The 16,038-nt window shown below is 38.3% G+C and overlaps 1 protein-coding gene across 4 annotated transcripts in view; it reads left to right on the forward strand.

The window, feature by feature from the left end:
- The first annotated feature begins 268 nt into the window (after positions 1 to 268).
- Positions 269 to 16,038, forward strand: part of ANKS1B (ankyrin repeat and sterile alpha motif domain containing 1B) — a 442,036-nt gene continuing 426,266 nt past the window's right edge. For all 4 annotated transcript variants that reach the window (XM_027794224.2, XM_027794228.2, XM_027794229.2 and 1 more), the window contains exon 1: positions 269 to 747. In XM_027794224.2, the coding sequence (XP_027650025.2) occupies positions 614 to 747 (134 nt within the window). In that variant the 5' untranslated portion in view covers positions 269 to 613. The remainder of the gene's footprint in view (positions 748 to 16,038) is intronic.

The following is a 16,038-nucleotide window of genomic DNA, read 5'->3' on the forward strand; positions in this document are numbered from 1 at the left end:
GCCTCCCCCCGCCCGCAGCCACGGCCGGCGCGCGACACCGCAGTGGAGCGCGAGGCGCCGCCGCTGGCGAGGGGCGGGCGGGGCGGGGCCGCGCGGGCCGGAGGGCGGGGGCAGGCGGGGGGGGCGCCGAGCCCGGGCGGCCAGTGAGCGCGCGCCAGCCGCGTCTCCCCAGCAACGGGCCTGGCAAGTCAGGGCTGCGCCTCCTCCCCCCGCCCCGCCCTTCTCCCGCCCGTCGGCGGGGTCGTTATTCCCCTCAGCCCGGCCGGCCGCGGGCACGGGGGCTGGGGCTGCCCGCTCCCCCGCGCCGTCCGGCGGGCCGGGGCTGCGTGTGCATGGGAGCGGGGGGGTCGGTTCTTCGTTGGCCTCGTCCGTCCTCCGTTCCCCCCCCCGCGCCTTCTCCTCCACACTCCACCCAGAAATGATCCGGTGAAACTAGGAGGTGGTGATTCTCCTCCCTCCCGCTGCTGCTCTGGAAGGGACTGCAGGAATCTCTGCTCCGAGGCAGGGGCTGGGCAGAGGAGGGCGGTCTGTGGAGGGGGGGGCCGCTGTGGCCCGCGGTGTAGCTCTCCCGGTGCGCGGCGGGGTGCGTGGGGGGCTGCTCGGTTCCTCGACCATGGGGAAGGACCAGGAACTGCTGGAAGCTGCTCGCACTGGGAATGTGGCTCTGGTGGAGAAACTCCTCTCTGGGAGGAAAGGAGGGATCCTGGGCAGTGGATCTGGAGCTATTCCCTTGTCCAGCTTACTGAGGTAGGGACGTCGTTCCCCATCCGATGCTGGGGTTATTGACCTCCACTTCCCTGCCATCATCATCGCCCCTCTCATCTTCATTTCCATTCCTGCATCCTTCATAGTAACAATAAATCGTTCACTCTCTCGCCAAGTACAAGTGTGCCTGCGTTTAAAGTCACAGGCAGTCATTTTATTAATACAGTGCTACTGAATTTCTTGCCTTCAATGCGTCTGTAAGGTACTTGTTCATTCTGTTACTAGCTGTGGTGCAGAACTTGTGTTTTTTAATGCTGGGCTGATACGCACAATATACTCATTACCCTTCCTTTGATATTTCATCTTCAAATTGCTGCTTTTAATCACAGATGGAAGTGTTAATCACAGACAAGGCGTTGCATTGTGGAATTTTGTGTAAAAAGCCATAGCTTCACCCTGTGCCCTCACCCATAGTTGCTACCCTCACTTGCAGAAGAAATTAGGCATGCCATAGGAATGAGCCTACAAAACAAAGAAAGGGAATGTATATATTATTATTTTTTAATGAGAAATCATAGAGGCAGAGGAGTAAAACTTATGGAGCAGGTTAGGTAAGAGCAGTATCACTTCCAAGGTACCTGGATTTCGTGTGGTGAAACTGGGTTACTGGCCATGTTGGGTGAAAGGACTTAACTTCAGCTATTAGTTGTATCTCAGGCAATCTACAGCATGGCTTTGATGTTAAGTTTCATCATCACAGGCGTTTATGACATTAGACAGTATTCAAGTAAGAGAAGGTCTGCAGCACACAGTGCAATGCTTGTGTTCAGTACTACACTAGGCATAGCAAAAGAATGAACTGAAACACTGTTGACCTAGAACTTGAATAAATGGGGTGTTTGGCTTGGCTTTTGGTGTGTTTTTGTTGGGTTGGTTTTGGTTTTTTGAACGAAAGAAAAGGCCTAGAGAAATGGAAATTGCTTAAATGAAAATCTATTTGTGATTGCGTTGCCAGTACCTCTTTGTCAGTGTATTCCAATTATTTCAGTATCCCCTCTCTGAGGAAATGTACTGTAACTGTCCAAATTAAACCCATTTAAATTCTGTTACAAAGTCTTGCTATTTTAAAGCTGGTTTTAGTGCTAAAAACAACAGTTCAGATACTCATAGTTTACCAAAGTTCTGTGATGCACCAGGTCAATTAGTTATTGCATCATTGTTGAATTACTAGCCCATTGACCAAAATCAAAACACACACTGTGTGATTGCTTTTTGTACTGTACTTGAACAGGTTGCTTAGCAAGAAGTACACCAGGTAATTGGCTGAATTTAAAGTATGAGTCTTCTTAAAATGTGATACACATTTTTCATAAAACAGAAGTTCACTTCAGTACAATGACTAGCCATTTATAATAGAGCTCTACTGTGTGATTTGTGTAGTGATTTTCTTCAGGGCTACTGCCTGTCCTATATTCTTGCACTGTTACTTTCATGTCATGTATCGTAAGTTCTGTACATCCAGAAGGAGTGTATTTGATTGTGTTTTTTATTAAACAGCGGTGTTTTTACTTTGTGTATACAGAACACATTAACCATGTGTTTTGTATATACAGATGGGTCATCTCAGTCATCCTTTGTTATTCAGAATGTAACTATTTTAGGTTGTAAACTCAACTGTAGTCTTTTATTTTGGAAGTGTACTTAGCTTAAAGAGAAATAAAGCAAGTAAAACGTACTGTTTTATTTATGGTATTTCTTACTAATGCTATCAAGAATGCTTATGGCTTCTGTAAACATAACTTCAAAAATTAAAAGTAAAAATTTATCATACAGCTGCTAACATATTTCTAATTTTAAGGAAGGTATTTGAATACATTTGAAAATAATTTTGTGATGGATTGGTGCATAAACATTTACAACCCAACACACAATTGAATGTAATGCTTTTTCGAGGGAATCTTAAGAATTTCATTGACTTCACCAGGAATGCCCGAAGTAGAAGCTACTATCTGTTGTAGAACGTGCTTTCAAGAAATAATTACATGTGCTAGGTATTTTAACATACTTTTTTTTTTTTTTTTTGAGATGTTGCATGATCTATCTGATGCTAGTAGTTATGAATTAAGTCCAAAATGACATGCACAATTAAGGTTGGATCTGTCTTGGTACACAGCATGTGGAAACAAAAGAAGGTACTAAAAGGGAGTCATACTAGCATCTTGAGCCTGTTTAGGAAATCAACACTTACTGAAAATAGCAAAGTTGTAGAAGAACCGTAATTGTACAGTATGAAAGTTTGATTTTGATGTTGGGGGGATCTGAAGATTTTTTTGATAGAAAATCAATTGAAGAAGCTTACTAGTAGAGCTATACTAGTATTTTTTGCATACAGTTTATTAGGCTAACAACTGCTTTTTAAAGTTATAATAAAGAGAAAGCAATAGAAAAAAAATAGGGACATGTTTTTCTTTTTATAGAATTTTAGGAGACATTGTGTTTGACAGTAACTCCTGGTGATTCATTGATCATAATTATTGCTCAGTTCCTAAAATGGTGCCCCAGAACTGTACCTGTCCCATTGTGCTGAGAAAGGTCCATGTTGTTTCATGCTTCTTCTAGTATTAAGTTGGAAAAGTCCAAGTCTTTCAGCATACAAACAGGCTAATACTGTGCCTGATGCGCTGGTCTGAGTAGCAGTACACTTTCCCTTTGGATTTCTTCTGTGTTGGAGACAACTCAGTTTATGTGGCTGAGCTCTCCATGGCTTGATGCCTTTTTTTGTGGAAATTTGCTTTGCATTAATTATATATCTTGTGAATGAAACCTAACAGTCATGAATTGACAAACATATATCGATTGTTACTTGAACCAAGGAACAAATTATCTGAGCTCTGATCTCCTATTTACATTTTTATAACTTTTTTTTTCTGACTCTTGGTGTATTTTATGGTACTTGAGGGAGAAAGAGGGCAAGCTTTTGTATGGTTGTTTTATGGCTGAACCTGCTGATGTTAATTGTAGAGTAAATGGTGTAATTTTTAAGGGGCTGACTTTTAAGTTATAAGTCATTATATTAAATTATGACAACAGTTCAGGAAAACAACACTGTTCTGGAAGGCTGTTTAAGCACTCATATAAATATATGAATTAATTCTTGTGAGGATTTAAACACATGCTTAAAGCAGAGTATGTGCAAATTGCATAAAAATGATATAGGCTTAATTAAGAGGTGATACACACCCAGATACCTGTAATAGAAGCTATAGAAGACCTCATGCCCAAATTGATTTATCTAAAGGAATGACAAAATATCAGTGAGGTTTGGCTATGTGGACCCTATAATTTGTTTCAGTTCAAGAGAAGCATTAAAAAGCTCTGGGTCAGTTTGTGGACCCTACCTCAATCTCCATACTCTGTGCTGGAATGTAAAGATTGTGGGTGAATATACTATGAATTCCTCAGGTGCAAAGGTTAACATAAGGCATTGCAACGTACTAGAGCAAGTATAATCCTCAGTAAACACCTGGCATAGAGTAATTCACTTAAACCTGGGTATTTATTGGAATTTTAGATGCTCATGAGTTTCTGAGGCATCTGCGTGGTCTAATGGACTTTAACAAAGAACCATGGCCTGCGGATATACATCTAAATTCTAGGTGGGATACACTAGGACATCTAAAGCTGGGCTTCTGGGATTCCATTGCCTGGAATTGTAATACATTAGTATATTAACTATATTTCCTATATTAAAAAAGTATGGCTTTTAGATATGTAATAGATTGCAAAGAGAATTTTCACAGATTGTAAAATTATTTCACTGGCTTTTATATTGTTCCAGTATAAACACGAAAACTTGAGAGTAAAATCCCATAGTCCCTCTTAACAGAATGTATCATTCAGTTCCTGTATGCCAAATCCTTAAATGTGCATTAAATGGTTTAACACATTAAAAAAGTGTTTCTAAGAGAACCGGTATTTTTAATTTACTTAATTTCATTATCTGTATATACGTAACATGTTTTTATTGACCAATCAATTTTTCATTATTGGATAGAGACGGGCTTTGTTTCTTTTAAAGTGTTTTAGGAAAAATAACTTTGAAGATTTTCATGTATCTTAGAGACCTTACATCATTTTGCCACCTGAGGTCACGTGCATGCCTTTTTGCCCTACTAATATGTTGCAACCTAAAGAAAAATGCATAGTTCTTGATTAAATGCTAATTTTTAGTCTTTTTAAACTTTACATGTTAAAAAAGCTTTGTATTCTTAACAGGACTGTGGGATAAAATATGAATTAATGTGAACTGGCAGAGAGTAGTAGGGAAGGGTGAATTGGCCCCTTCTTGCTCTTTGTTGGCTGCTGGCATTACACAGCACGGGAGGGCGGAGCAGCCTGCGTGGAGCTGGTTTTTTCCCCTTCTACGCTTGGCAGACTGTGGCAGGGAATGGCTCCATTCTCTGCTTATCCTCCTTTAGCACAGCTATGCCATGTATAGGCCTGGCCCAAGATATTTCTCCTCTAAAGTATAGGAAACCCAGCAAGCAGATTGTCAATCTGTGAGTTGCAATCTGTTCCCTCGTCTGTTTCTCAGAGCAGTGTCTTGCTCATAGCAAAGCCACAGTTTAGCCTGATGGCCTTAGTGCACACTGAGAACCACACAGACCTACATCTATCCTTGTGCAGAACCCTGTGATTCATTCAGCTTCCTGTGCAAAATCAGATCACACTTAGATATGACTTGTAGAGCAGGAAGTATTTTAAATACTGAAATACCTTATAAAGTTTTAATTAAAATTTTAACAAAGTTGTTTTCATGTTATAATTTAAATAACAGATGGATCACCTAATCAACAAAAATAAAGGTACTAGGTTTATTTTTTATTGAAAATAGTGTTGTTTAAAGTAAGAGAAACTTCCTTAGCTTGATCTTATAAAGAGATTGTATTATATGAGGCTTGCAGTACCGGGGTTCTGGGCTCACATGCTTCTGAGCTCACTTGTGTCTATGTTAGAAGGTATTTTAGACAACCAGTGCAGATAATAAAATGGCAAGTATTTGTTACATGTAGGTCAATGGGGCATCCAGTTAGCCTATGCTTATTTCTAATCTTAGTTACACTAATTAATACATGGAAGTTTTCGTACTGATGTCCCAAGCAGAGACTCGCATTCCCAGATTCTTTATCCTGTTAGAGTAGGAAACTTAAGTCTTCCGGGGACATATTTAGTTTTATTTCCTTTTGTCTTTCAGTATGAAATGCAAATTAATGATCACCGCAACACAGTTTATGCTGTTTGGTATCAGTGATAGTTAATTGATGCCCTGATTCTGCCTGTTTGCCCTTTCAAATTATGAGATTCTCTTAAAACTTAACCTTTGTTTTGTTATTTTCTACCTTTCTTGGACTTATTTTTATCCTTATTTCTGAGAAATGGTTTCAATCAAAGTTTAGACAAAATTTTCTCTATGGAATTCCTTAGATTTCTTTGCAAGTTTGAAACATTTACAATATGTGAAGTAGCAATACGGGCAGTATCCAGGACATCTGGTGGAAATCTTACTATTAAGGGCCAGGCAATTCACAAAGTTGGTGTAATAAATCTTTCCTAGGAGCTCAGTGTGGTCCTGGATTCACAGCTCTGTATTTAATTTCTGTGGATAAACTTCTTTCTTCTCCTTACTCCAGATCTTGTTTTCTGAGTATTGCTCAAGCATACATTCTATTAATTTTCTAAAATGTTAGACCAAATGTAAAAAATGACCAGCAAGAACTGCAGACCTAGTGTAAAATCTACCAAGGCCATATTATTTGCCCATAGATAGGATCAGGGTATGGGATACAGCAGTACTGGGAGGACTGATGGAGTCAGGAAGACTTGGAAGAGAAATTGTATAAACATGTTAAGAAGAAGGTAAGGAAAATCCCAAGAAAGATGATGCGGCTGTAACTTAAAAGAACTCTTTTAGAATTCTAGAATTCTTAGCCACCAGATGGCTAGCATCTAATGCTACAGAGAGCCATATAAATGCGTTTTGATCTCCATCTTGTTTTCCATCTTGTCTGACATTGATGGTTTTAGTAGTTTGGTAATTCAATAGAATTAATGCTTCTTTATACATTTTTAAAACTGATATATGACATTGCTGCATTTAAGTGACAGTGATATAGCAGAGCTGAGAGGGCTAATAGGTGAAATAAAGTGAATGATGATGTAATCTGAAAGGTCTGCTATCTTGTGATTTGTCAGGGTTGGAAATGTTACGATGAGCAAATGCAGATGCTTTTAAGACAAGCATTTTCACAGTTACTGCACTAGTGATCGAGAAGAACATAACCATGTTTCTAAAAATCTACGTGTAGATTCTTTTGTTTACCTTAGTTTCAGTTTGTATGGATATTCATGGGTAAGTCATTAAGGAGCTGCTTATAGCTCTAGCCCATTGTTTTATTGCCCTAACATAGGCAGTAGTTGAACCATCCTACAGACTGCTTTAATTTATGCTACTGCTATATAATCTCTTAAGGGACAATACAGTGTAGAGTGCAGTTATACTCCCTTTCCTTAGCAAGCTTAGCCTGCTCGCCTGGGGAGGTGACATATACATGAGTTCCACCGCTGGAATTCCGTTCTGCTGTGGAATTTTTCTGCTGGCCACTTTCAATCAGAGTATGCATCCTAATAATTTTTATTACTTAAAGGTAAAATATTTTGACAACTTCTAATGTTGAATGTGTAAGGCATAATAACCAGTGTTAGTTCCTGCCTACTGATGTGACATTTTCATGTACATGGATCCTTTTGGGAAGTAGGGAATACATTTTGTTTGAACTTTATAGCCTTTATGGGAAGACTTTTATTACTTCTTAATTACTTTTTCCTGATAATCCTGATAGCATTTTCAGTATGTTCACTTTGCATTTAAGAAGTGATACAACAAGTCTTCTGTACCTAATTTAACACCCATGAATTTCTAATAATGTACATGTATCTAATGTAAGAAAGGATCTGTGCGATTTAATTCCACGAGATTGTGCTTTTATTAAAATAATTTTACACTATTTCCCATTTATTGCACATACATTTTCTAAAGAAAGAAGAAATGCTAAAAATGACATCTTGAGTGTTATTTGTTTCCAATTTAAAACACCCAGTGGTAGCTATGTTTCTGTAGGTGTCGATGTCTGTGCTGGGTGTCTTAAGTTCCCATTATAGCCAATGGAGATCTAGTCGATACAGTTGGGGAACATATGGAGTGATTCAGCTCAACCTAAAGTAGATATTGTATGATTTTATTTCAAACTGAACCTAACTTAAATATTTTTGTAGGTAAAAATATTTCAGTGAAGAACAGGAGAACAATTCTAGTTGAAGGAAAATGTAGAATATATATAAATGACCACTTAAATAGTTAGGTTAAAACAAAATTAGGGTAGGAATTCTATCCTTGCATATTTTATAGCTGGTTTGGATGAATTCAGAAGTAGTAGACATTAGGTATTGAGGCAGAATCCACATGAGAAATACAGAAAATGCATAATGTTGTATCACATGACGTTTGTTGCAAATGTGCCAAGTGTGCAAGAATGGAATTAGAAAAGCCTTAGCTGGAGTTGAAACTAGTGAAGGATGGCAAAAGCATAACTACATTGACAGCCAAAAAAAAAAAAAAAAGAAAAGAAAAAAAAAAAAAGTAGAGATACTGCTCACTGGGGCAGGAGACCTAGTGAAAAAACACATGGAAAAGGCAAGGCATTCACTGCCTTTTCTACTTTTTTTTTTTTTTTTTTTTTTTGTCTCAGAAGTTTGGCTTCCCATGTTCCTGAGCCTACTAGCAAAAATTGTGTGGCAATGAAACATTACCTGCAGTAGAGGAAGATCAGGGGAACACTTAAATTCAAGGGATCGATGTTACTGTGAGGCCACTGTTATCTTTGGAAGATCATGTCAAGCATGAGAAGTTTCTGATGACTGGAAAAGGAAAATGTCACGTCCGTTTTCAGAAAGGGCAAGAGAAAGGTTCTGAGGTCATCACGCTCATCAGTCTAACCTAAAGTCCTAGGGAAAGTTACAGAGCATCTCCTCATGGAGGTAGTTTCCAGATACACCAAGGACAAGAATGTGACTGAGAACAGCCAGCATGGATTTACCGAGCTCAAATCATGCATGACCAACCTTAATTGCTTTCTATTAACTGCCTCTGTGGTCAAGGGGAGAGCCGGGAATGGTGTTTTAACTTTACTTTAGAGCAGTCTCTTTCAGTCAAAATGGTGAACTGTGGACTGATTAAGAGGATGATAAGATGGGTGGGAACTGGGTGGACTGCATGGCTGTGAGCGTTGTGATCAACAATAAAGAATGCAACTGTTCATGTCTACTAGAGGGTTTCCTCAGGATTCAAGGGCCAGTATTGATTGCAATATAGCAGTGTAACAGGTTTGTAGATGATGCCAAACTGGAGAGAAACAATTCATATGAAGAATTGCTATTAGGAGGGACATGGGCAGGCTGGAGAAAAGGGCTGGTGGGAGCCTTGTGAAATTCAGCCAAAGCCATTGTGAAGTCCCGCACCTGGGAGTGAATAACCTCTTGCACCGCTACAGGCTCTTATGCTGGAGTTGGATAATTTTTTGTGTTTTCTTCTTTTTCCATCATATTAGTCACTACAAGAACATCAATATCACATTTAGTCTTTGAGTTTGCACAGTAGTAACTTTCTCTTTTAAGAATGGTGTGATTGGTATGTGGATTTTTTCCTAACCCTTCATAGCCCAGACAAATGCTGAAATAGGTTAAGTTGTAAGGTATTCATGTTGTCACAGTATGAGAAGTGTACAAGAGAAAGATTTTTTTAGAGACAGTAAAAAAAGGAGTTTTGTAAATTAGAATTGGGAATATCATCTGGAATCGGTATTTTCCCTCTGCATATTGCCTGAATCTGAAACCTTTGTGGTGTAACTTTCTAGTGTGTTTGTTGCTGGTAGTTCTGAGAGTTAGCAGAGTGTAATGTTTTCCATATTTACTTGCTGACTTGTCAGGATCATTGTTTTCTATTTTTAGATGCCGCTAGATATGAGTTGTGAATCTGTGTGTCTAGTTTATTTTTGCAGATGAAAACACCCAACACATTAGTATTAGCGGTTAGACCCCAGAATCTCAATTAAGTCTTTGGTAAGGTTTCCTAAAAATGTAATTTACACTTATTTTTAGTTTTCAATTTTCTCAAGTAATTATTTATCCACTTCCATATCCTCCTTGTCATCTGTATAGCTAATTTGTCAGATTATGCTCATAAGTAATTTGCAATCACTCTGCTTCCTGCTTTGTGCACATTTATTGAAGAGCAGTATCTTGCATAACCAAGTAGTAATGATCTCCCATGGATCTTCTCACACAATGTGCACAAGTAAAATTTCAGAGAACCAAATATACCAAATGTAGAAATAAGGCATATGGTATATAGTGTATATATATGTTACAAATCTGTTGTTTGCCTGTCACAATAGTTAAATCTATCCCCTCTATTTTTAATTTTATGTAGACTGTGTAAGCCTTGATTTCAGAAGGATAGGAGTTATGACATAAGCAGAAAATTAAGTCTCTGAAAGAATGGAATAGGCATGTGTTCTGGGTGAGGAGATGTGGCTGGAAGACAGGTGGAGGGAGAGAGACCTGAATAAGGGTATTTGGAATGCTTTGGCAAGTAGGCTGTAGATAAAAATCTGAAAAGGCTGGAATGCTAGAAACGGTTGGTAAAGGAAATAAGTATAAGAATTGAGATGGAGTAAGAACTGAGGCTGATTGACCATGGAGGTTAGCTCTGATGAGGAGCAGAAGCAGCAAGTTTAGGAGACAAGATACAAGGAACAGGGCTTACATTCAGAATAAAGAGAAAATGTGTAACTACTGAAATAGAGTTTTCATCCAAAGCCTGACATTTTCGTATTTCCTTGCTGTAACAAATATTTGTGTAATGCATTTGCAAACTGTCTCTTTTTCTTTTAGTGCTAAAATAGACAGTGGTTAATAAAGTGCCATCGGTCATCTAAGTAGTTTAACTGGAAGAGGTTGTTGTGATGGATAAGATGACACCACATGATGAAATTTCTGGAGTTTTAGTTTACTTTTTATTAATGGTAAAAATAAGATCACTGGTGCAGTTTTTATTTAGCCCCCTGAATGTAGGCATTATATATTTTTTTTAATGACGCAATCCTATAATGTTTTCTTTGGCAAGGTTCTTACCTCAGCTGCAGCCCAGGGTAGACAGTGCTCACTGCAGTTATTCAAGATTTTTTATCCTTAATATTCAGTGTTTAGCCCTGAGCCTTATTTACTGCACACAATTCAAACCCTTCTCTAGAAGAAGAATGATTAAGTTTTCTCCTGGGTTTTTCAGTGGTGTTTGTCACTGTAGTTATCTGACTGCTTCACATCATTAACGAGTTTACTGTCAAAGTACTTCTGTGACTGGATAAAGGTGTTAATATCTGCAGTTCACAAATGATAACTGAAGCACAGTTAGATTATGGTGAGACATACCCACTGACTTGGTGTTTCTAACTGGTGACTACAAGGTGCTCATTTTTCACAGTATTAATATAGTTTAAAAACGTAGGAACGGCTTTTCTTGATCAGAATGAAGGTCCTTCTAGCCAAGTATTCTACAAACTCTCCTAACTGGGAGTTAGGCTGGTCTTAGAAGAACATAGTAGCAAAGCAAGCATATAGTAATACTTCCTCTCATGTACTCTCTCAGCTTCCAAGAATTTACAGCAGCTTTGAGACAGATGTGTTGTTTTTGTATTTAATAGCTCCAGTGGATTCTTCTTCTATGCATTTATTCAATTGCATTCTTTTAGCATTTGTAGCATGTCACAGCAAGGGTTTCACAACTTAATGCAGTATTATGTGAAGAACATTCTCTATAAATTAAATAGCGTTTTATATGTTCAAATGTATAAAGATCTGTTCAGAGGTTTGTTTCTGGAGTGCAGTTATGGGTAGAATCCAGTTCTGTGGTGCAGCATTAGACTGTTGTTCCTCTTCTTTGTTTAATAGATTTAGTAAATACCAATGCACCTTTTAATACCTTTGATTTTCAAAAAGAAGAGTTCTTACTCAGTCATTCCCATTATAGGAAGTATGCCTTCAGCTGTTCCAGGATCATCATTCATTGCACAAGGAAAAATAATATGGAATCATGTAACTGTTAAGGCTAATACATAATGTGTAAGCAGGATGACTTAGCACCAGCTAATAAATCCTTGCCTTTGCAACCTCAATAATTTTTTAATGCACTTTTCTATATATATTTCTATAAATATTTCCACAGAAAAATATGTATATTTTCAACAAAAAAAAGTGTATTTTGAGAATGTAGATATAGACTACTTGTGTGGTGATGAACAGAACATAATGAATTTGGAGATGCCTCTATTAATTTACAAAAACTATAACTCCTGATGGGTATCTAATATCCGCAAAAAATTATGTGGAATTAGAGGTGCTGGAGGATATTTCTTATTTTATTTTCTTTCTTCTTTTTTTTCTTTTTGGCAAGTAATGATATGCATTTAAATAACATTCCCATTATATTACCTGAAACAACAAAGGTGAGACAAGGAAAATCAAACTTTAATTGCTGAAGGTCATTTGTAAAGCTGGAAGTGAAACAGCTGCAGGTAGGGGAAGGATGCTACTTTCCTCTCTTTTTTTGTGGGAAATGGTTATTCAGGAAAGAGCAAGGTCATTCCCCAGTGATAAAATATTGTGTTTTATACATTGTACCTTAGAAAGGTATTCTGAGGCATAAATAGGATGTGTATCATTTCCCTACTTAAACTGGCAAATCATAATTACTCCAGGAGTAAACTTTACAGTAGATGAAGACGGTCCTGGTCACCAGTACTTACTATGTTGGTACTGCTTAACCAAAAAAGAGAAACTTCAGTATTCAGCCTCCATGTCTCTGTCATTCAGGCAAGAATAAATGAAAAAAGGTAAAATGAAAAGCTTATTGTACACTTGCAGGCTCAAGAATTTTGGCATAATGCTAGTGTTTGAGGGCACACCCATCTAGCATGGTCTGATTGAGAAAATAAGTGATTGATTTGGATCTGCCTGTAAGAGTCTAAAAATGTTAGTAATTCATTGTGACATTGTGATATTAGTTTTGTGCACTTCATGAATTATGTTGAAGATTGTCAGAGATGCCTCAAAGACGGAAGATTTGGGTCCAGATGCAGATTTTGCAGAAAATCCTGGAGAAACTGAGAGATACTCAGTATGATGCCATTGTTTGATCTCTTCTAAATACCGAGAAACTGAACTTGGGGAGCGCGTTCAGGCTCAGGCATCAGCTGGGTTTAGGGGTGGAGTGTAGAGGCAGAGGAATCGAGAGTCATGAGAAATGCAGTGAGGTCCTGAACCTCAGAGGCTAGGCTTCCTTTACTCGCCACTCATTATGATCTAGATCACATATGTCCATTATTTAAAAAAAAATACACTGCTCAAAAGGCAAATTTACTTTGAAGAACTGAAAGCATGTACTTAAAAAGCACCCATCTTAATGCTTTCTTCAGTTCAAGCATTGAAGTGGCAAATGTTTCATAAGGTTAAAGTTCCAGATGTTTGGTCAAGTGATCTGTATGTGTATTTTACAGCTGCTTCTACATTTAACAAGCCACTGCTTAATGAGTTGCCCCTAAAGAACAGTAGTTTATTTTTGGATAGTTGCTTCTCCTCTCTAAGTGTCCAGAGTGCCAAAATCTTCATATTAAGATGGAAGTATCTTGCACTAGATTTGAAAATATTGCAATCTTTCTTTTTAAAAAAAATAAATTCAATATATATTTCAAATAAATATAATAGCTTAAAACAGGTACACTTTTGCTGAAAGGAAAGACCTGGGAATGTATAAAATTAAAAGGGTCTCAACAAGACTCAAAAAAATACTTAGATTTCAGAAATACTTCAAAGCTGTTAACTTGTGAAAAAAAGACTCAGCCATGCTGAAATAAGAACATTTTCTTTTTATCCTGTATTTTCCCTTGTTAAATGTGTCTCGTACAATCAGAAGAAGAATCTTTGGCTTGTATTGCTGACTGGTTCAACTAGACCAGTGACTTCTTCAGTTAGTGTTTAGGAATACGTTGTATTTGATTGAATTTTTTAAATTTTTAAAACTGTTTCTCACAAAATACTAGATACTCAACTAATGGCTACACAAAATTGAGCCGGTTTGTGATGTGACTGTTTTAACAATCATAGATACTCAAACTCTTAGTTTTTCTCTTGCTGAGGGTTGTATAACGGAAAAATAGGCTTTTTATTGTCAGTTTCCAAAACATACATGGGGTTGACTTTAATCATATGGTCTCTTCACTGTTTTGATCAAACTTGAGGGAACACAAGAACTCTGATATCTAGACACTTAGCAACAGTTTTGACAAAACTGGGCAGGAGTTACATAGGTATAAATGCTGGTAAAGGAGAAACGGAAACCTCGTGATCTATTTCCAATGCATAAATATATTTTACCACAAACTGTTGCAACTTTTGCTACTCCTCTTGCTTTAAAGCTCACCTGGTTGTAACAGGGCACAGACTTGGGAAACAAGTTTTGAGAAAAGCAAATGAGGTTGCTAAGAAATGTCTGCTTTTTAAATAGCCAAGGGAACATCCTTCGTGTTAGGCTGTCTACTTCAGTAGACAACCTCCAAGGAATAAATCAGCTAATTATGATAGTGGTAAGAGACAAACAGAGCTTTCTTTCCCTTCTCTCAGTAACGAAATATTGTTTTCCTAGGATTTTTTTTCCTCATCATCCCTCCCCTTTCCCAATATAACTGTTTTTCTCCTCATCCTTTTTCTTACTGTGACACCCAGTTGAAAAGGGGGGGAAAGTTAGGAAGTGAAGAATCCTGAAGTTCCTTATGCCAACCTTGAAAAAGAAGACCTTGCTGCAGGTACTCACCCCAAGGCCAGGCAGTCTAGTATGAAAAAATTGATGATCTCAGTTAATGCTTTTGGTGAATGCAGAAGGCACTAGGTTTGACAATGACATGTAAAAATTGAACATAATCAGGACAGAATTCTTTGGGAAGTTTGAAAGAGCAGGCACAGTGATGGGCAAAATAGATAAGACCAGGGATACGGGATTGATTTGGGAAGTGGGGCATGATAAATTCCTGGACAGAGAGGTAGAGATCCACTTTGAGAACCTTCCTCAAAGACTGATGAACTAAGAAGTGTAAAATAAATTTATTTAGAGAGTGACAAGAAAATACATGTGAGTGGTTGGATATTGTCTGGTCTTTGCCCGACAGACCTGTAGCACATGTGAATGAGTATGCCTAGCTACTTGGGACAATGCCGGAACCAAAACCATCAGCTCTGAAAGAAGGCAGAAGGAAGAAGCTGAGTCCCTTTTGTGGTATTTCTGTTTAAATGTGTTCTTGGGTTAAAAAAAACCCTCAGGAGAGAATGAGACAGCAGGCCTCAGGATTACTCTTTAAAGAATGGAGCCAGAGTGTCTAGACCTCTTTGGAAGGAAGTGCACTACTTTGGCTGTTCTTCAATTCGTAGTAGCTAATTACCCAAATCACCTTTGAAAATGACATAAGATGTCACTATTTCTGGATAAGTTCCCAATAAAATCTGAAGAGGAATTAAGAACAATTATTCCAGAAGTCGGCTCATACCACATATCTCCCAAGTTTCACTTGACTTGTGAGGTGCTGTGGCATTGCCGGTAGTTTCAGCAACTGTCATGTAACATGCATTGTTATAGTCTGCTGGGATTCTTGGAAAAGTCCAGAATACAGCTGAAACTTTCCTAAGAAGAATGAATCTTTTGGCAAAATTGACAATTCATTATATTCCTGAAAATGATCTTTGGGTTTTTTGGGTCTTTGGGGATTTTCTTCCTCAGCTCCACAGAAAGCGATCTATATACCAGCTTCATTTCAGACTATTGCACTACCACATTTAATGGGCATCAGATTAGCCTCCTATAAAGCATATGAAAATTTGCAAAGGATTGCTTTATTTTCACTGTAACTAAAAGGCAGATGCTACCTTTCAAAGAAGTTGGATTGACAGTCCCACAGGGAGTTGTCAGGAACTATTTTAAATGAGTGCAGATTTATCAGAGCAGCAAAGAGGAATGTCCTGTCTGTGTTAGCACTGCTCATTGCATTCTTCTTTTAGTGGAATGAAGCTGGGTTAATTAGCATTGATAATACACAACTGTGGGTTGGCTCCAGGGGTGGTGGGTTGGCCTATGTAGATAGGGTGCAGCTGTGGCTGGTTCTGGTAAGTGGTTGA

Source organism: Falco peregrinus, chromosome 6, assembly GCF_023634155.1.
Source record: "Falco peregrinus isolate bFalPer1 chromosome 6, bFalPer1.pri, whole genome shotgun sequence".
Classification (NCBI taxonomy): domain Eukaryota; kingdom Metazoa; phylum Chordata; class Aves; order Falconiformes; family Falconidae; genus Falco; species Falco peregrinus.